A 22,945-nucleotide genomic window follows, 5' to 3' on the forward strand; every position below is an offset into this window, starting at 1 on the left:
AAAAGTCTAGCAAGGTGATTATGAAAGTAGTTATTAGATCACCATCACCATCAATTTTCTTACTTCTTTTGTGCTGGATTGTTTAGTTGCTCTCTAGGAGAAAAAGGCATATCCAGTCAGCATAAACGTAATCAGAAGACAAATATCTTCTAAGTGCTTCAGGTAACAAAACACATACTAAATTAAGAAAACAGAAGCTGCAACTCATGCTACGCATGTCAACAGCAGTAAATGAGGTTGACTCTGAGCACATTATCATAAAAAAAATATTACTTAAAAATTTTGCACTCTGCAGCATACAAATTCCTTCACAACAAATTACACAGATACTAGGCAGACTGAAAAATGGCAACAACTTGTTCAATAGTGTCTAAAGGCACCTCTTAATTATTTTTAGATAATGCTTGGGTTTTCTATCCCAGTCTTTTGACCTAGATGCCAAATCCCATCTAAGTAGGTGGGTTCCTAATTTGCAGTTTTTGACAGCTAAACAATGGAAAAACATCAGGCAAAATCAAGATGAGTGCTCCTCATTCTACTCTTGATCCCTCTAAATTGATCTCTCTAAACAGGCCATAATTTAGCAGTACATTCCTGCCTTTTATTGACAGCAGCTCCTACTGTCACCTTACAGTGTTTGCCCTGCAGCTTTGTTCATGAGGCCACCTCTGCTGTGCTCTCAGAGCAGCTGTTCAGCTGCAACCTGCAACACCACTGTATGGGACACTTAGTTTAGTTTAAAGCTGATTCACATTCATTTGTCAGCTGACTTGCCATCCAGATATACATCTCTTCAGTTTTTTTTAATTTTGATCACTATCAATGAAGCCATACTTTAGAGAACTCCTTCATAAAACAGGTATTTAGTAAAGGAACAAAGACTTTCACACAGGTTCTGAATGTACAATCAAAATGGAAACAGAACCGTACTGATAATGCAAATTTTGCTAAGGAATGCCAACAGTCAGTTAATTGGATAACATTTCCTCCATTAGTTTTTCCCTATTAGTAATCATCACAGAAATAGCTGAAAAGAAAGAACTTTTACAGAATGTGAAAATAGTAAACAGGGATAACATTAAAAAATTGTAACATTCAACTTGGGGAACTCTATTCTCCCAGTCCTCCATGTAGTGTTCAACATTTCCAGTGGCCTGCTGTGGAGGTAATGTACTGTTAATATTGGATCAGGCATCGCAGCCATGAGCCCCCAGGTACAGAGCCCATATATGGAGTTATGCAGTTTTCAGGAGAATTCTTTATCTTTTCCCTAAGCATCAGATTTCTTAACTGATCAGTCAAGGCTGTCTTGACTGGAGAAAGTTTGCACTTTTCCAAATTCCTCTCCAGAGAGAAGTCTCAGCACAAAAATACAATCTAATGCTACATTTTTGCAATGCCAAGGCTCTGGCTTTGAGCAGCAGTCACTAATATTTCCTTTTTTTCCTATAAGTGCTAAGGTGATGACATCACTGGAAATCATATCCCTCCATTTATTTCATGACTAGGCCAGACCTTCTGCTTGGCCGGTTGAGGAAATTAGACGATTCTACATATTTCAGTAACAACAAAGCAGAGTAGTCCTAGGAGGCAAGGCAAACAGGTGAATGTTTTCATTCTTTGCAAGGTTCTGACTTACAATAAAACTTCGACTGTAGAAGAAGTAATTTTGATTCCTTCATTCAAGCTAGAAAACTTCAGCTTGAAGAATTTGAGATCTTTTAAAAACCTTAATGTAGCTGAGTGACTTCCACAGAGAAAGAAAGCACTGATCATCACTCAAACTTTGTGAGAACAAGCTATGTTAGAAGGCTGCAAAATCTGGTGCTTCCAAAAATGTGGATTGAGCTTGTAATAGTAGTTTCTTGCTTATATTAATGTGAACACCTAGAACCCTCAGTGAAATCTGGGGACATAAATTCCTATAAGCTAAGTAAGTGCTGTTATCCTATTTGGCCATATAGAATCAAAGATACAGGAAGGTTAAAGCCTAATTATTCCAGCTTTCAGCCTCCATGGGTTTTCATTCCAAAAAAGATTATTGAAAATCATCATTCAGTAGACTGTGTTTCTGCTAAGAGTACTCACAATTAAGCCTTTAGTGACATACATATATATTTTATATATTTTACCTGCAAATCTGGAAAAGTTCAATGTATATCTCTCAAAACACAACCTTGAAACTGTACTGGCTTCAAGGGCTACTTTTTCTTATGAAACAACATTAAAAATTGTTGAGTCTGAGCGAACTTTATTATCTCCAGCATCTGCTTTCTGCTTTACTAAGAGCTAAAGATATTGATTGTGATTTAAATGGAGGAAGTGCCCACATTTTTTTGAAAGCAGATTTTTGATTCAGCACAAATATCTTTACACTGTATGGGCGTCATCAATGTGCCTGAATAATGGCACACAAGACCAAGAGCAGAGCATTTAAGTTTGGTGTCATTAGACTGGGCTGGATGGAGGAATTAGAGATTAAGCTTCTGCTTATAGACTGCTTTTAATATTCTTGCTTAATCTCCCATAGATTCCATGGTACAATACTTGGGACCTACCAGAGTGCTACATATATCAGCAGCCACTGTGCTGAGCACAGAGCACAGTTTGGTCCTAGGGCAAGCTCCTGACCTCATCTCACACATCCCTGCTTCCGCAGCCTGGAGACTTGACTGAAGCACAGACCCCCTGAGGTATTATTGCCTGTCCTGGGGAACAGGAAGTGAATACATTCTTGAAGCTGCCTCTAAGTGCCATTAATTTGAAACATTCCCTTCCTATACAAATCCTTCCTTCATTTTTACAGATTGTTCCCAGTCCACTCTTTTGCTGCTAACTGCTAGAAAACATCATTCAAAATAATAATTTTGCCTTATACTATGATCAAACTGCAGGAATGTTCCCTTTTCTGGAAACTTCTGGACAGGACCTCCCCACCCCTTGCTCCACTCATGCCTAACAAAACCCTTCAAGAAAGGCTTTCTTTACCAGCATAACTCACATCTTCATTAAGTCTTTCTTGCTTTCACCACAACCCTGGAACAAATACATCAAAGGAAAATTGTTTTTCCTCACAATACTATAATCACTTGACCGTCTCCATAGGACAAAATAATCCAGCCCCCAGCAATAAAACATATGTCTACCAGAGACTCTCATTTTTTGTTAATTTATTTTAATAGTCACCATTAAAAACTGGATTTAAGTGTAGCCAAGACAGAATATACCTTTACCTAAAGATTAAATTCTGAGATGACTGAACCCAGGAGGTCCCACGTTCTCTTGAGACATCAGGTCAGCCAACCTTAAGCCAGGCTGGAGAGGTTCTTCTGACACAGAGGTGCTGTGGCATAGCTGCTCCTTGCAGATTTGATGCCACTGGAGGTGAAGAGGGTAGGATATCTGTCACCTCTGAAAGTGCTCTTGGGGCTCACTTGTCTCTCTACTGCTCCCTGGGATGAGGAGGGAGCTCCTACTTGAGCTCCTGCTTGCCCATGGTTTGCAACCTCCCTCCTTGGGGAAGAGTGATCCAACTCCACCACCTTTCATCCTCAGGAGAGACAAGGCAGACACATGGCATGAGGCAACCTCTGACTGACATCAGGCTGAGATACTGGGGAATGGTAAGTAGGGAGCCTAAGCAATTGAAGAATAAGTGTAAAGGCAGGAAAGGGAAGGGGGTTCACTGAGCATACTGGAGAAGAACCTTGTGAGCCCATGAAAAGATGAGGACAGGACTGGCAGCAGGAATTGTTTATGAAAGCAGCTGTTAGTCTGGATATGTCAATTGTCTCTCTTTTCAGTCCCTAGAACACTAGGAACAGAGAGATATGACGTTTCACAGTAAGATGCTGTGCCCAGAAAAAAGTTCATCCTTGAGCACAGGACAAGACTCTTTCTTTTCTTGTCTTACCCTAATATCATCCTTCTGGTAGTCTCTAAACAATTATCAAAATTCCACATGAATTAACTTCTAAGTGTATAAGATAGCAAGGTGTTCTGTTTCCCACACTCATGTTCTTCCCACTCCCACATGTTCTTTGCATGAAACATCACAAATCTGAACAGAAGGGTTATCAATCTAAAAATTGCTGTGAAGGGGTCTTGCATATCTCCTTAGAAACATAACATTGTGACAGTCTTCCCTATTGCACTCCTTTACAGAAGTGTTCCAAATACCCCAAAGATGTCTTAGGACCAAATGTTGAAAGCCACTATCCTAAAGGAACACACCATCCACAGCACATATTGTTGGAGCTTCTTATTGATAAACCAGTCCAGGCTTGCCAGGACTCCATAGCTCTTGCTGCTGTCTCCTCCTGAACAGAGTGATCCTGGCACTTGTGAAGGCACATCTATCCTAGTGTGATGTTAGCTTACCATGCCCAGGAGGCACTAAGTAAAGAACCTTAACAGGTGAACATCCGATTGCAGTGATTTTTTTGCTTGATCTGCTTACCTGACTTTCACACCCTCCAAAGTGCCTCAAATCATCTACCATCCACATATTAATATTTCCAACTTGTGCATGCTCTGAATCTAAGAGGCATCGTGTTATATTTAGTTAATTTTCTTATTAGTGAGCATATTTTATGAGTACTGTGGTGTGCATCCTCCTGTCCTGTTCAAAGTCAAAACAAACTAGCATACATAGATATTTCAGGTATTGGATACAAAGTGAATTCCTATACCACATTCTTCCAAAAGGAGAGAGTGAGGGTGGGAGGAGATCAAGACATCTAAAAAGAAGAAGAAAAAAAAAAGGCGACAGAAGGAAAAAAACCCAAAACCCCACCAAAAAAATTCCAACCTTATCTTTGTATTCTTGTCTCCATGAAACAGAAAATACACTCAGTTTCTAATGGTTATGACAGATCCAAGTTTTCTAGTTTGTGAAACAAATCTGCTATAGTAACTGTGACATTTTTTCAGTGTACCTCATCAGAAAAATACTCTGAGAGAAATATTTCAATCTCAAATAATTTTGGAGAGAGGTGTTTTAAAAGCAGAATAAACCTGAAAAGTGTCTAAGTAATAAAGCCCCCACCTACCCTTGAATTACTTCATTGCATTGTGTGGTATTTCAATGCTCTAACTGGGAAAAACATTTGTTTCTTGTAACATCAGCAATTATTTGATCAGAGAGTTTCTGAAAAATTGAATAGACAGCTACTTACAATTAATACGGTTCCAGCTTCACAGTGCCGCAGAGCTTGATTTGTCAGTTATGTAGAAATATGTCTCTTACCCCTGCCCCTCTCCCGTGGTATATCAGACTTTCTTGCCTGTCTGCCCACAGCAATGTGGGTTGGTTTTGGCAGCTGCAGTGCATTTAAATGTAGCCCATGGAGACAATTCTTTGAGTAGCAGGCATCCTCTTAGCTGCATAGACTGTTTTCTGCTTTGAACATCTGCTTTCACCTTAAGGCACCTACCTCAGAGGAAAAAAGAAAGAAGTATACATATTAAGACCTGGAAAAAAAATACATTTTCACTTTAATTAAGGTGTGTTGGGAAAGATGGGACAGGAAGGGCTTGCCGGTATGATTGCCTGGTAAGAAATACTGGAGATGTAAAACCTGTGAGTGAAATAGAAATGAAAGCTAACTTTGAGATGTGATCATAGCAGGAAGAAAGACAGTGATCAGCTGGAGATAGGTTGAAGGACAGAAAACAAAAGGAACCAAGAATGCAGGCCCTCTCCACCCTGCCAAAGCATCAAGGAAAAAGTAGATAAGAAAAGTAGTCTTTAGAGTTTAGAATATAGGATGATATGGTAATATAGTAATTCTCATAGGCTGCATGCAAAGTCTGTAGATTTTGTATCTCATGCCATTTGGTCACTGTAAATTAGAATATTCAACACAGAAGGAGATATAATGTATTGTAATAAGGTCTTCGCTCTCTCTTACTCTTACCTCTCTTACCCCTCTTACTCCTCTTAGCTTTTTTACCTCCCTTACCTCATACCCTCTTTCCCTCTTTGGCGTTTTGCTTCAGCTGAGGCTGGTAGCTGAAAGCAGGCCCTTTTTACCCACAAGCCTTGCAATAAAACCACGTGTTTCTAGAATACCTCAGGTCTGCAGAGTTCCTTCTCCCTGCCGTCCATGGATGATCCTACAAAGTTGCCTTGACAGCAATATAGGTGTTTTAAAATAAGACTTGTTAAAAATCAGATGAGGGATTTCTATTGACTCCCAACAGCATCAGACAGCTTTTCCAGAGAAGGGGTTCCACCTACTCCTCAATCCGTTTTTTTTAAAGTAGAAATTCTGTTTAGATACCATGTAACAGCATGTGCAGAGACCCACTGTAAGCGAATGCTCATATGGAAGACTGGCGGTGTCCTTATAGCTGCCATACTTTTTTTTTCTTAAGTTTCATATTTTACAATGTTCTGTAACTTTGTTCATTACATTCTTTGTCTGAAGAACCTACTGATATGACAGAGTAAGAAAAGTGGACCAGGATACAACATAATGGTGAATGCCATAAAAGGTAAATGGAGTTTGCCTGAGTCCTTGCTCAGCTCTTTACAGCTCTCAGCAGCTCAATCCCTCAATATTTGTGGCCTTGGTAGTAGTGGCTGGTGTCATGTCAAGGACCTTAAATAAATAATCAGTGCACACTCTAAAGATGTATTTGCCAGGCAGAAGTAGGATACCTCTTCTAATGAAGATCTTGGTTAGGTCTTGCTTAAGTCTGTCAAAGTCTGATAATGCCAACAGCTTGCTTTGGACAGTCTCTGTTATTAAATCTTAGTGGACATAGTTCTACATTTCTTAGAGTGACCTATATAACCTACCTACAAAGCAATCCTGTGATTACCCATAGTTACCTTACCCAGAAAGACCTCAGGCTGTGGCTCTCTTGAGTGGAGACGTGACGAAGTGCATGAGAATCACCTGGATGGCAGCAATGTTCTTCCCTCCAGCAAATTCCAGACAAAATATGGTTCAGTGCTGAGCATTCAGTAACCTCCATGTGTTCACAGACACATTCACTCCTGGATGTGGCTCAGATACTGGCAGTTAAACACTCCTAAGGGTCCCTTAGCACTCAGGGGAACAGATCCAAAGAAACAGAACATCAGAGTAGCATTCCCAAAGAAACAGATGCCCACGGGCTGAGGCTTACAAGCAAGATGTTACGTTTGCTTTAACCTTTACACAAGAAACCAGAAGCCAATTGATCAACAGTTTTACTGTGCAAATTTAGATCTGTAACCAGCATAAAAATTAAGATAAGACTCGAAAAGAAACCTCGATACAGCAAAGATATCAGAATTTCATGTAATGACTTAAGCAGCAAAAAATCTTTGAGGTGGCTCTGCAGACATGTACTTTGTTGCTTGTGCATGTGTTTGGACCTGGTGTCAAGATTTATGTTATTTTTCAATTTTAATTTTTAAGCTCAAGTGAAAATACACAAAAATAACTAGGCTTGGGGGGAAAAAAAATACTGTTTGTCAATTTATTCTCAAAAATCTTAAAAATGGGAAAGCAGAAAGGCCAGAACCAGAAGTGTTCCCCTTTTTGAATCGCCACAAAGTTGCATGACATGCTTTGCATTCTCTCCTTCCTGCTTTCTTATTGGTGCTCTAGGACAATGTCTTGTGTATCTTGAACATGGCATTGCAGCCCTGGCTGTGGCAGTGACAGTGTCAGGCAGCTATTCTCTTTCCAGCTATTTTTGTCAGTGCCACCATACAGCTGGCATGAGCAGAGTCGGGGATCAAAGTCAGGCAGGACTGCTGCAGGCTTCATCAGTCGCATGCTTTGCAGTGGCCTGAAGAGCGGATGGAGAAGTAGGGCATTTTTTTACCAGAAAAGGGAGGCAAGACTGAACTTAATTGTCTCTGGATTATTCAAGGAAGTTTTCTGGTTCGGAGCTTTAAACATGAAACCTGAGGGCCTTAACATAGTCTTCAAGTCATGGCCAAATGGCAGCATTCACTGAAACTCCAGCAGGAATAACCATTTGAATTTCCTACATTTTCATGCATAACAATTTGTTTTGGTAAGACACACACACAAAAAAGAGCCTCTCACAGAAAATTTAGTGGATTTAATAAACTGGTTTGTATTAACAAACCAGCAGAGAAAAAATAGAAAAAAACCACCATTTTATATTTTTCACACTACTCATTGCAATTGGACAAAGCTTATGGTCTAGAAACTGAAGAATAATTTTATCTAAGTATATAGACAGCTGTTTCACTTCACTGTGGGGCAAAATTTGATGGTTTATATATAATCCAGTTTAAATCTTTGCACTATTATCCCACCAGTCTTTTGACCATATTCATGTTACTTGTCAACTGTTGGTAATGGTTTATTGAATCCAAGTGGTCTAAGAAGAAAACTTTTTATTTCACAGAACATGAACTGAACAAAACATGCCATATATGCATCTAATTCACACTTCTGAAAAAGAATTCTTTTGTAGACTTGAAAGATCTTGACCCAAGATAAAGATTTCTGGTTTCAGGAGGAATTTTGGGAATATTGGATCTTTATTTAACAAAAATGTAATCATGAAGACAGTTAAGAAATCAAAGATTGACTATCTGTCACAAATCAATAACATTAAAACAAAACAGAGGTTTCCTAACCTTTTTTCTATCATGCCTAATCTCACATCACAGGAGATGCAGTTCAGATGGATCCCTTTTTCTGGTCCCTAAAAACATGAGTCAGATGCATATTATATATCTATAATATGTATCTATAATATATAATATATATCTACATATTATACATCTATTTAATATATTATATATATTAGATGGTAAAAATGCAGCTACCTTTTATGAAGGGTCCCCTCAGGTGCACAAACCCACTGAAATACATGCCAAAAATATACCAAAATGCACATGTGATATAGAGCAAGTACAGTTTTATAAGTTTACTAAATTAGCATAATTGACAAGAATCTCCAGTCAGAAACACAGCTGTTGAGATAATTCCCTCTTTTCGTCCTACCCTTTCCTGAAGCCCCCTTTCCTCGTTAGTTGTTTATGGGAGAGTGTCTCTACCTTCACTCTCAGAAAAAGCACGATAGGATAGGGGCCTAGGAATGTGGTTTGTCTTTCTGTTAAACTGTATAGGAAACTACTAGTATGAATCTATATAGTTATACAATAATCAGCTGCAGAGCTATTAATATATGTGAAGAATATATAAAAGCAAAAAATCAGTTTGGCACCAAGATCACCTGTATAATTACTAGGATTGGTTGAACATGATGATGAAAACCAAATGTAAAACTTAAGTTGAGCTGGTTACCTGATTGTATCTCCTTTTGTTCTTGTTCTCCTCCTTTTTTAGTGTAAACTAAGCCCAAATGTGCACAAGCAAATATCTTAAATCTAAACTAGGTATACACAGAACTCCATAAGTTGTGCCATGCTGTTTGGCTACAAAGTTTTCGTTTCTAAGATATTACCAATTATGACTCTTAGAGACAGAAAAGAAAACGTAAGGCCAGGTCTGTAGCATAGCTCATTTTTATTGTTTAAACAGTTTTTGCATAGGAAATATATCCGCTTCCAGTAATTGACTGCAGTATGAGCAGCTGCTAGCAGTATAGGCTGGATATAACAGTAACAATCACATTAAGTCAAGCTTGATTTACACCAGTTTAAAACTTGTGGCAGTTGAGTTCATTTGTAACCTAAAAAAAAAAAAGTACCAGAAAGAACACTTTATCCTCCAACCAGGCACAATAAAAACCTTTGTTAACACTTAGGCTAAAATCAGGTCTAATGCCAGAGGGCCCGAATTCCAAAATTAAGTAGTTGTACTGTAATGCATCCTACTAGTGAAGGTTCATTACACAAAAACTCTGCACGCACCTCCTTTTTAATTAAAATGTAACCTTCAGGATTTATGACCTACAGTATGGGAAAAAATGCCAAAAGTTTTAAAATGGATCAACCCTGGTATGTAGCTAGCAAGCAATAACTGACTACTTGTCACCTACAGTTGTACTAAATGTATCTAAAGAAACACACAGCCCTACAAAAGTTTTTCTCAGAGAAATATCATTGAGATGGGGTGCCTCTTCCCAGATTACTAAAAATTCTATATGATATAAGCACAAATTAACAGCTCGATGAAGACATAATCTAATGCGCTCTTGAGAAGCCTATGCCTGGGATTGAGGAACCCCTCACATTCTACAATGTTGTAGAGATTATTTTTGAAGAAAATGTTATCTGAAACATATTTACAACTGAACTCAACAGAGACTGTGAAATTGAACAGGCACTGCTCATTTGTTTGAGTTTTTTGGTAAACATTTTGCTGGTTTTTGTTTCTTTCTCATTTTGCATCAACTTCTATCAGTCCATGCAACTTCAATGCCCTCAATGAAAAATGCATAATAAGCCATACTTCTTAAAAAACTTCCTTCTGCATATAGAGATACATTTGCCACATCAGTCCCTGTAGCACAGTTTTCAAAATCATTCTGTCAAAAATACAGTAATACAAAGACTGGCTTTAGTGTCACTAGCTCATACTGCTCTCCATTTATTTAGGCCACCTTTTGTTTTACTGTTACGGTATCATGCAATGAAAGTATCAAAGGCTTATTCTAGGATATCATTATGCTAGTGGCACTGAAGCCGTTTTCACAAATTCAACATACATTTGAATTGCAACACACAGATATTTCTAAAGAGTACTAACTAGTGAACCCTTTTATCATAAAAAAACCAAACAACTACTTACAACCATTGAAGAAAAAATTGCAACAAAAAAAAAGTAAAAATTGACCGTCTCCAACTTGTCCCCTTTACTATTGACAATGTGACCAACAGAGCTGTGGCATGGAAACAGTACAAAGAGTTGTCATGGCAATAAGTTTGGCTGATGCAAAAGTCATTGTGCAGGGTTAAAGGGCAAAATCAGTGGTCCATGTTATCCTCCAACTGCAGTGCTCCACCACACCCACACAATTTTGAGGAATTAATAAAACTGGGGAACTAGCAGAAAGTGCAAGTAAGAAGGAGGCAGTTTTCGGCTCCTTCAGCATGGAGAAGAACATTCAGCTTTGAGCCTTTCCTGTTTAACTTGATTAGCTGGCATGGGATTTTACTTGGTTTTTTTCCAAGAGTTTTCTATAGAAACACAATAAAAAATAAAAAAATCCAGGAGCATACAGCTGGTTAACATTAACAAAAACCTTGACAGGATCATGTAAACCATAAAGGATGTCATGCTTAGGGCCTTACTGCCAGCAACATTAGAGAGTTTTTTCACTAAAAGTGAAAACTGTACACTGAATATGGGATAACTTTCTGCAGCCTTCATAATCTCACACAGTACATATAATTTAGGTTTAGGTACAAACACACTCCGGTGTCACAGATGTCTTTGTGCAATCTCTTTCATTAAGTCCTTATGAAGCTACAAGTTGCAAATCCAAAATTCTGCTCCCTGAGGACACAGCTGTGTGAGACTTAAGTACTGTTTTAGCTCTCTGCCTATCCTGAATAGCTCTGTGAATCTAATCTTAAATACCATCATGTAACAATCACAAAAACTTTTGCTAAAGGCCATATATACTAATAAAAAAGACAGTGGTGCTTCCAACATTTTGAAATGCTCTGAAAACCAACTTTTCCATTACTAAATACAACAAAATAACCTTCATAAAATATAACTTTTCTCCATTTACATTTTAAAGGATTAGTAGCCTATGCTTTTCAAGCATAGGAATCTGCGAAATAACTCCTAACATGGACAGATTTTTTTTTTTTTAATACATAAATTAAGAAACTGGAGAGTTTTAACCCAAGTCCAGTTTCTAAACAAAGAATATTTTTGTTTAAAAATGGAAACACATTTCCATTATAATTGTTAAAAAGTTAGCTTTACAAACAAGGGTATTTTAATTAAAAAAAAATTCATAACAAAACTATACAGTGTACAAATTACTGTCTACAAGGTAGGCGGTTTATTCAGAAGATCATCCTTTCTTCTTGCTACTTGCAGCTTCACAAACTCATTCACATATTTTCAATGGAGCTGCCCACCTGAACATCACCCCACAACTATATTGCTATAATTAATATTTTTGCCATGTCTTTATGTACAGTCTCCTTCACTGCCTTTTTTTTTTCCTTAGTCAAGCCTCAAGCGTTCATGTCACTCCAGGGGAAACACACTTCAGTGGCACAGCCATGAGGCCAAGGCTGCAAAGCAACTTAATAAAGGCAGAACAGTGCACATAGAACGGGGTGGCTCAATTTAGTCAGAATACACTTCCTGGTGAAGGAGGAGGCCAGAGACTGGATTTGAGTTCTCAATCTTATCTTAACCTTTTGACTGCTGAGCTTAAAAAAAAAAACCAACCAACAAAGCCAACCTAAAACCAAACATACAGTAAATGAAAAGTTCATTATCTTCCAAGCAGGCATTTCTATTAGAGAGGCAGGTGACAGAAACCCACAGCTGCTGAATAACCCTATTTAAAGGAGGAGTTTACTTCCCTAAAAAAATTGCATCTTTAAGCTCACCTTTTTTTCATACGGGAGGCCAGAGATCCAAAAAAAACCAAACCAAAACAACTCTGTTAAGCTAGCTTCCTACAAAGGGCAATTACCATTCTGGATATTTCATGTTGAAGCCAGAACTTGTTCCAGTTTTGTCTCAATGTGCAATTAAAAGCTTTCAGGGAACACCTTGTTAATGGAACTAATCAAGGGCATGCCCCCAGCACAGCTCTGCTCCCAAACTGCTGTGTATCATGACATGTGTAAAGGACAACACATACTTTGTTTTACCAGGCCAGAGCCTGAGGTATGCTGTGCTTGGGTGAAGCAGACTTTGCCATGTGTTTAGCAAACAAATTGACTTATTACAAGGTTCTGAAAAGGAACCAAAGAACCTCACATTTCTCTTTGCATCTTATCCTTTTATTTTTTTTTTTTTTTTCAGTTTAGCTAAATCTCAAAGGTTTATTTTTCTACAATTCCCATCTCTGTAGCCATTCAAGCTCTGCCTACACCCTCTCTCCTCCTGGAGACATGGGGGTGTGCCACCACTGCTCCTCTTAACCACAGCTGGAGCCAGAAGGGATTGATGGTGGTGCATCCCTGACCAGTGCTCATTGGGGTGGCTGTTGCTGGAGATATGATCCTGGGACTGCTCCAGGAAAACCTCTAAAACACAGAGACACTGCAAAGGGATGAATTTTCCCATCCACAGGACTATTTTCTCCTCTGCTTTCACCCTAATAGAAGACTGGGCTTTAAAAAAAACTTCACCCTGTGTTGAGCCATACTTGCAAAGTTCACTTTTGTGTAAGAGGTCACCAGAGATAGGTTTACTAGTGGTCTGCAAAATTGGATTTTATGGAAATGCACTTTTATTTCCACTATGGTCTAATTCCTTGCATAAAGAAACTCCTTCCCTGCTACACCCCAGAGGTCTCCATCTGATCTGCTCAATGAGAAGACTGCAAACTTCTGACATAGCCAAGCAGGCTGAAAATTGTAATTCAAATGCTGAAACTTGGTGGGATGAGAGGGGAGTGGAATATAAAAAAATATATGTACAGGAAAAAAAACCAAGCAGGTTGAAGGGGGAAAATTCTCTGCTTGAGCAGCTCCAGAGTCCACTGGAATTGGAGTCAGTGGAATTATGCCAGCAAAGATTTTGGCCCTGTACTTGCATTTCCTAGACAAAGTGAATGTCTTTGTCATTCTGAGTGAAAAACAACTTCTAACATGAACACTTCAGGATGCACTATCTTTGCCAGAATGGAAAAGGCTTCATCTCACTGTGGGTCTTGACCTCTTTCTCTGTCTGTCTCTCTTTCTCATGAAAAAAAAACCTTGAAGGAAAACAATTTCCTCAAGTCAAGTCTGCCTCCAACAGAATTCATTATTTATTTTTAAATCCAGAAATGATTTCAGCTTGCACCCCAGGTGGGAAGTTAAAAAGAGGGAACCGATTTGAAAGTTTGTCACAGTAGGCAGAACAGTTGCTTTGCAGCCCTTGCCTGGCTAAGGGTGCACTGCTTCACAGCTACACTGTAAAGTGTTAAAAATCCTCCCCCCAACCCCAGAATATATATATATGTATGTATAAAAAAAAAAATCCCCTGTCCACCTCTCAGTACAGAAAAGGACCTCATCACACTGCAAAAATAGCAGTACCCACTTTGGTCAATTAAAACAAACAAAAAAAGCATACATTATTTTTTTTTTAAATCTGTGTACTTACCTATAATAACCAATACAGCTAAAAGCACTACCTACATAGGCAAAACTTGGTATTGCATAATTCATATAAATTTGTATCCCCTCCCCCCAATATTAATTGGAAGATGAAAAACATGAAAGGTTAATAGAAAAAACACCAAAATACTGAAAATATTGCTGGTCGATTACAATTCTTAAGCGGCAACTATACACAGCCATGATATGCTTTATAAATGTGAGATACAGGTATAACTGTCTAAAAAATCCACGATGTCACACATTTTTCGCATCTGGAGTACAAAATATTTTGTCATAAAAATGGTAAAGATTTAAAATTATAATAAATGCAGCAAAACAAGAGTAGTGATGTCAATTTTTTTGTAGTTTTTTTTCTTTTTTTGTTTTTTTCCATTTTTTAGATTTCAAGGCAAGGCACGTAATGTGGACATTATATCTTCGTGCAAATTAGGATTACTGGAAAGAGTATTTTAAATTTTTAAAGAGACATAGAGGCAAAATGTCTGCCCATGCACATTATATTTCTGTCAATATGTGAAAATTGTTGAACAAGGCTAACTTCTGAAAGCACCATGCAAGTTTACAGCACCCTGTAATTAGACTTACATTAAGAGTGCATTATTTAAATACAACATATCCCCATCCTGGTATTACCAGTTTGTAAACGGAAAGCTTTGCCCTTGTGACATGGATTTGCCTATGTCTTTGTCTCTATGATGTAGATTTTACAGAAACATATAAACCCTATGGGTTTTTGATGCAACAAGTAACTTTAAATAAATAAATCCTACCCCTCTGTGGAGGCAGCAGCTAAACCAACATAAGTGCTGTGTTTCCACTGATTTCTTATTCTCAAGGATGTGATTTGTCTTGACTTAATGCCTTTTAATGCCCTCAAAAACTGAGGAGAAAAATAAGTTTGTTCAAACTAATTTTTTATTTTTATTTTTAATCCCCTCAATTTAGAGTCCAAGGGCTGAAGGACTTATAGTGATGACCTCTTACATATGATTTTTAAATTGCACTTGCCTCTGTAAGTGTTTCTTTAGTGGGGAAAATGTCACTTTTTTCCTTTTCTTTTTTTACTGTTGCATGAGAAGGTAACACTTTTACCTGCATAGAGGCATTTCTTCCATAGAGCCTGTGTGTTCATACTGATTCAAGATTTCAAACCGCATAACACACTAGAAAAAGGCTGAATTAAGGGCCAAAGTTTAATAAATCCATACTGATAACTAAAGGCTACAGAGCTTATTTTTAAAACATTTAGAAATCAGACTGTTGAGAAAATGGCTGGCTCACGGCCCTCATCCTCCTGCAGCTCTGCTGTTGCTGCCTAGCCTTTGTTTTGTGAGATAACCAGGAATAGTGATCTCATGCGTAAACAACAAGAATACTAAACCAATATAACTAGCTTATCATGCAAATATTAAGGCATCTAGAAAGTCAGTTAAAATATATTGTCAGAGACAGAACATCTATTTCCCAGCGGACTTCATATAACAAAGGCTACTTAGGAGGAGCTGCATTCTACCCATCAGTGAAATCTCATCGACCCTTTGTATATCATTTCAGTTTCAACCATAAGAAAATTAGTGATTGTAAGAGCTGCAATTGCTGGTCTATTTTTGTTCTTCTTTCTTCAGGTTCTTTTCTCATACTGTCTTCTTTTCTTTTTTCTTTTTCTTTTTTTTTTTTTTTTTTTTTAAATTTTTTTAAATTTTGCTTTTAATTTTGTTTCCCTCAGTTGCTTGTTTCTGCTTGAAGGAAAGGCTCTCCAATTATGTTCAAACCATAATTTGGGACATTTGTCGGCAGGATCGGTGTCCTATTTGATACTTGGAAAGGAACCAAGCTAGCCCAGGTACCAGGACTGTTGAAAAGGGGAAAGAGACAAGGAGGGAGACAAAGAGAGAGAGAGAAAAAAACATAAATTAAACATGTATACAATGAATTCAAATCAAGGTCCAGCTAATATTCACTAATAATAGCACTACGTAAGATAAAACTGGAAACAAAATTTGTGAATGTAACTTGAGATTCTACGTCCAAGTTTTCTTTATGAAAATATGAGTTGTTTGAAAGAAAAATAATTGTGTTGAACTCAGCAGCAAGTTGTATGATTCCTGAGTTACACTAAGTGATCTGTTTGTTTATGAAAACTCCCCCAAAATGTCAGATGCAAATATATAGAGCAGACACAACTAAACCAGGCAAGTGACACTATATAGTGTGATGGATGTCATTTAAGTGAAATGTGAAATATACCACAGGGTACAGATGTTCTTTTTTCAAGAATATAGTATAAAGATTCAGTGGTTCAGCATCCTGTGAGATTTCCTCTTACAACAGAGCAATTTATCTTGTCACCCTCTCAAGACATGCTTCTGAGATGCATAGATGCCCATAAGAACAGGGGACTTTTTATGTCCTAATATTTCCCTAAGAATGTCAGTGTCAGAAACACCGGCTAACAAAGGATCCAATCATCGAAACAACTTGCAGCCAAGGGTAGCCGTGAGTGTAACAGCAAATACCATATTTTTTTCAACAAATCTCTGAAAAAGAAAATATTTTCAAGGACAATCCAATGACTTAGAAACTTAAGTCATCATTTCAAAAGAACTCTGCCATTAAGGAGCTGAAGTCACAGTGGCATTCACAGGTTCACCAGGCACCAATCAGCAGTACTTGCAAGATGGATACTCAAAGACACATCTAAGCTGCTGGTATTCAGTACCCAGCAGCCTGAGCAGCCCTTTCCTCAGATACAGTTCTGGCAACCCAGAAGTCCAAACGAGACTATCCTAAGCTATATGATTCTGTGACTTCAAAGAAAGTTTTGTCACATTTATTCAGAAGAAAAACAGCATCATTAAGTCAACATCATTGCCAAAGAGGTAATACCAACACTGGACATACAACATGCAATACACCCTTCCTCTGCATTTCATTGTATGTGAGCTTTTCTAGTGTTCATCACAACATAAGTGCTTACTTGGAATTATATTTTGGGATTAGGTTAATGAGCTTCCTGATTACACATCTGAAACCCTTCAACATGTGTATTGTGGAGGCAAAAAGTTTTTTTCCCTCTATATCTTTTGTCCCATTTCTTCACTGCTCTCTCCCTGGACAAGTTGATGTGCTTTTGTGGCATTAGGTATAAAGAGGATAATTAAACTTTTTTACCTATTTCAAATGTTCATGACATAATTACATTTCATTTGGCAGCCTTTAGTGATCATTTCAGTTGCTGAAAATTGGTCAACTTATTTTGTGAGGTCCAAGGGACGTATTTCTTAGGTATTTCATATTAAAAAAATACAAAGAGCTTCTGTCATTTACTTCTGTTTAAAAATACTTACCTCTCTAAACCTGCTAATTTACTACTTTAACTCCTAGAAATTAATTTCAGATGCAATGTTTTACACACAAAAAGTGGAAATAGTTCCTGACCTGCTTGTGTAGATCACCATATTCCCAAAGGAGAAGGACTAATCTTATTTCATGAAGAAAATACAATAAATATTAATATATTAATGTTTTTAATGCCTGATGTACAAATATTATTCACTGAGGCTGTTGGGGTTTTCTTCTTAAATTTGATATATTCTTGAAGGACACCTAAAAATCTGCAGTTTTAACATTTTCAGAAATTAAAAAGTTTTGCTGTTTTCAAAATGTAAGATCAGCTAATATGTTCAATTTTTTTGTTATTGTTTTAATTCTATTGACTATTGCAAAAAAATCTGCTATTGGAGAAAAATAAAAATCCATTTAAAAATTTTAAATCACAGCTACACCACAAATCTTGAAGCACTCACAAAGATTTAAGCTTTATTATGCATGAAAGATTTTTCCAAGACAATATAATGAAAAGAATATGTTCCAAAAAGAAAAAAAAATTCAATATCAGAATTTCATTTAAGAGGCTTAATAGTTTCAACTTATTCTTCATCTTCCTTCACAATTTGTTTTAAAATGCATTTTTTTTTCCTTCCTCTTTGGATTTCAGTGATGCTAAGAAGTAAATTCTGAAATAACAGACACAAAGCAAATTGCTTCCAAGCACCTGGATTTGTAAAAATAAGAACTAGTAATAAAAAAATAAGGAGCCAAGCAGATTTGTTTGCTTGGGATCTGTCTGAATATATGTTTTACAATGCATAGTTCTTCACTGTCCTCTTACATAGGATTTACACTGTTTAGTGACTTCAAAAAATACAACACTAACTCAAAGAATATAAATTTTGTTTGAGGTCAATACTCTACTTAAAAAAAATTCTGTGGCAAAGGCTAAACACACAGGCTCCAGGTTATCTTTCTGAAGGTTTATAGTGCACTTCAATGTTTGGATAAATACAGTTTTGACTTTTTGCTTTGTTTTAAAGTTGCCAGCCTTCTAGTGACTACAGTGGGTGAAGGAAACAAGTCAATGCTGACTAAAAGCAAATTACTATTTGCAGTGAAATTTTTATCTGCTACTTCAAATACCAGGCAGAGATCTTGATTTCTATGGAAACTGCTCAATAAAAATAAGCTATAGCAAGTTCCTAATATGACTGTTGTTGACATATAACCTATCAGTTGTTTATAGGTATTTATTTAAATTTTTCAAGCCTCCCACCTTATATCATAATCATGACAAAAATGCAGACTGCAAGAAATTTGTCAGTACTACTTATGAATCTTGAGGGAGAAAATACATTGCCCTTGTTAACACTGTGTATATCCTCCAGGAGTTTCAAAGCCCTTTGTACTGCTCACACCAAGCCTTCTGCCAGAGATAGTGCTGTAGGCAGCAGAGCACCTGTGGGACCAGAACAGCCACCACTTCTGTACCTGTGGAGGTGGCTGAAGTCCTGGTCTAAACACATACACTGGGCACTGTCAGCTGGGAAGAATGCCCCATACCCTCTGCTGGCATTTCCTAAGCCATTATTTCCAAGGCTTGATGAGTTCTGGTTGTAGTTTAGAGAATAATGTTATCATACTACATACAGGTGGATATAACTCGGGCCACCCTAGTCCAGGTATCGCCACCAGACGCTTACTGCAGACAAAGGAATAAAAACAGAATGCAGAATGAAAGCTATTGAGGAAAACAGCCTTAGTAACAGTACAGAGCTCTGAGAACAGCTGGGTCACAACTGTAAATAACCAAATACACAACACAGGCTTTGCTAAGTTATATGTGTGTGGCTGTCTATCCAATATTCCCATGACTTCTCTTTACATTTATGGCAAATTTAGTTGGAATTTCAACCACCCTATGAGGTGGCTCTGTTCTACTACAGAACACACTCTGTTCTGTAGAACCCCATCACTCCAGTATTAAGCCAAGCCAATTGCCCAGAAGTGCAAAGTCCCCCTGTTAGCCTTCTCCAGCCTGCTTGGGAGGGACCTCTCCAAGTATTGTAGAGCTTAGCTCCTGCCCTGGAAACCACCCACGGTTTTTCTGCAAAACATCCTAGCAGGAATGACAGTTACTTCTGGCTGCAAAGCAAACTCCACCTGGGTGCCCATATAAGCAGGAAATGGGGGAACACCTTTCCTTTCACTATACCATCCAGCAGTTGGTATGAGTACTAGCTAAAATTCAGCACTTGGTTTCACAAAACCAGAGGCAATACTCTGCCTCTGTCCGCTAAGTACCTCAGTCAGAGAAGCCAGAATTCTTTCCATTGCCTGGGACAGTGACAACCTGCTTGCCCTTGCAGGAGTTAATAGGATGCCCACATAGCATCTCCTTCAGATAAGAAGTCTTTGTGTTGTATGAGTGGAATAAAGCAGGTCTACCTCACACTCTGGCTTACTACTCCTGAGGAAAACTTATCCATTTGCTGACAGAAGTTATAATGGAAATGCCTTTCCATTGAAACATAAAAATCTAAAAAAACTGCTCAAAACTGTATTTTTTTTTTGAGAAAATTACATGAGAAGCACCATTAGGGTGTTGTGAGATTTGCATCCATCTTTGTTGCAGGACCACCTTCCTGAAACAATACAATTTTAAGTAATTTCACTACTGGTAGCAGTTTTCAGCATAGCTAGACTATCAGATATATTACACAGTCATCAGTTCCCTCTCTATCCAAAGGAAGTATAATGTATTTATCCATTCAAATGCAATAAAACAGCAAAAGAAAATCCTACAGGGTTAACATTCTCCATTACAATTTCCATTACAGTTTCCAGATGTTAATTGAATCAAGATTTCTGCCATGATTTCCTCTTAAAGATAATAATTGCTGTTTCAAGAGCCTCTGATTAAAATATTACTGGAATGGACCACAAGTAGTGCTTGCATTATATGTATATACAGTCCACTTTGGAGGTTATAATAACATAAAGAGTATAATAATGTTAAGCAATTAACTAAATGCAATAAAAAATAAATCTAATCTGACCTGAGTAAATGTGGAGGTCTTCCAGATTCTTATTTTCCACCAGTTACTACCTTCTTTCTTTTACAGTTTCAGAAGTCTGTAAGAGTATTTTACAATTTGGAAAGGACATCTAAAGTACTATTTCTTTCTTGCAGCTTTACTATCATGTACATGAGCTCACTAGCTTACAGAAGGTAGAGCAGATCCTGCAAAGTCAGTCTTTGGATGGAAAAGGTAGAAATACCTTCAATGTTGAGTGAAGTGACAATAGTAAGCCACCAAGCAAGGCACATCTATCTCTGTAGTAAGTGCTTGCCCACACAAATACAAGACTTTTATAATTTAAAATTACTTGGATCATAAGAACTTCGGAAATGCAATTTTTCTACTCTCAGTACCCTAGCTAAGTTCCCACTTCTGCATTTCTGCCAAAAGAATAACCACCTACAACATCTACTTAATGGGGTACTTCTGCTATCATTCTAAACTGGCACCCAAAGGAGGTGCCAAATTTTACCTCCAAGTTGAGCACTTGTTTCAAGAGATGTATTAAGCATATTTCAGGTTAGTTTAGGATGACTTTTACAGTTTTGCAGGCACATACTAACACCCAGCATGTGGAGGAGTTAAAGACATATGATTTATGCCCACGGGAGGGAAAAGGGAAATCTCCTATAAGAATACTATTTATTCTGTTCCCTGCAGACTTCTTTTTGTGGCAGTGTAACACAAAAAGGTATGCAAAGATCAGATGAGGCTGCAGAGCCCACTATTAACAAAGAATACCCACAAGAGAGAGAGGGCCCAGGGAAATGGCACATGTCCATGTTGTGCTTGGGACCATTCAAACTTGGTGCAGGAACAGGGCTAACAGAAGGTTTCAAACATGCACTTGCACAGGGGAGGCTGTGACCAAGTTAAGCCAAACCATGGAGAACATGCGCTTGGTTACAAGAGTCCACAGGTTGCCTCTGAAAAACTGACTCCCAAATTTACACACCTGCACTACCTTTTTTCTTTTACCAAACATTACCCATTTCCCATTTCCATTTAAAATCATTAGAATGCTTAACTTAGCGCTTTTAATAATTATAAGTTTATAAAATTAGCATGACTAAATAATAATGCACACAATCCTAACTATACCAAACAAACAAACAAACAAACAAACAAATATAACCCGAAAAAATCAGTTCTACTGATTCAAAAGAAACAACTGGAGGTAAGATGATAAAGAAGTAGAAAGCTGGAGTAACCAAGGGGTTAAAGACACAGTTTGCACTTGGGAATTCTCTATAACATGCTCCTCCTTCCCTAGCAGCTGCCAAAAATCATCTGACAGGAAACATAAGATTAAGTTTGTCCCACCTAAGTGAACAAAGAGATCTCAGAACAGGGAACCAGTTCACTGCAGAGCAAGAACTTTTCTAATCCTGCTGGAATCTGCAGTGCTGCTCAGAAATTATTACTTCAGTTGTTTTCTTTATTTTAACATCTTGCTTCTACATCAACTCACTCATTTTGGTCACACTGCAGTTCTTGTTGCTTTTCCCATAAAGTTTAACTTAAAGCTCCAAACATAATCATGTGGAAAATGGACGTTATTGATTCCTATGGTCCATTGTTCCCCCATTCTAAGTCCCTGAAGTTCATGTTCAATCTGGAATTACATCATGTCTGGTTTCTCCTGGTTACCAGACGGCTTGAGACGTGACCACAGCTACAGAAAAAACAAACAGCCTTCTTCACGCTTCGGCTCCCCTATCGATTCAAACATAAACTTTTTTTCTTTCTCTCAAGTATGCTTCAAGTATGGAGCATGGTTAATTTAGAGATTAAGTTCCAAATTAGATTATCTAATGGCATTTTAATGGATTGCCGACCCATTTCCTGTGGGATGGCAGCATGCAAGTCTGGCTTGAATACAACTAATTTCTTAGGAAGTGTTCAGAAGATATTTGCCTGGATGGGGAGGAAACAATGTTCTGCACATCTTTCTGCATTACAGACTTGGACAAAACTATTAGAATTAGTAATTTAAATTGATAAAGATAAGAAATCATTAGATTTTTTTCTCTGTGAATATTTTTACAATCAGGAAACTTCAGCCTTCTTGTTTTTTATATTGTAATTAAATGGTACTTTTATTCCATTGCTGGGGAGAGGAATGAAGGAGGGACACAGGTCAAAGTGTATGAACAGGTGTCTATGTTTGTCCAAATATGCTTCCACAGACACGCCGCTGTCTGTGTAATTTTAGCTATATGTTTTCTCATTACCAAACATGTATAAGATATTGTGCTACAAAAGCAATATGCAC

General features: G+C 37.7%; 1 protein-coding gene across 6 annotated transcripts in view; it reads right to left on the minus strand.

The window, feature by feature from the left end:
• Positions 1-9,490: 9,490 nt before the first annotated feature.
• Positions 9,491-22,945, minus strand: part of NFIB (nuclear factor I B) — a 177,630-nt gene continuing 164,175 nt past the window's right edge. For all 6 annotated transcript variants that reach the window (XM_083884002.1, XM_083884001.1, XM_083884000.1 and 3 more), the window contains one exon: positions 9,491-16,106. In XM_083884002.1, coding sequence (XP_083740128.1) covers positions 16,089-16,106 — 18 coding nt within the window. In that variant the 3' untranslated portion in view covers positions 9,491-16,088. The remainder of the gene's footprint in view (positions 16,107-22,945) is intronic.

This window comes from Zosterops lateralis, assembly GCF_965231275.1.
Source record: "Zosterops lateralis genome assembly, chromosome: Z".
NCBI classification, from domain to species: domain Eukaryota; kingdom Metazoa; phylum Chordata; class Aves; order Passeriformes; family Zosteropidae; genus Zosterops; species Zosterops lateralis.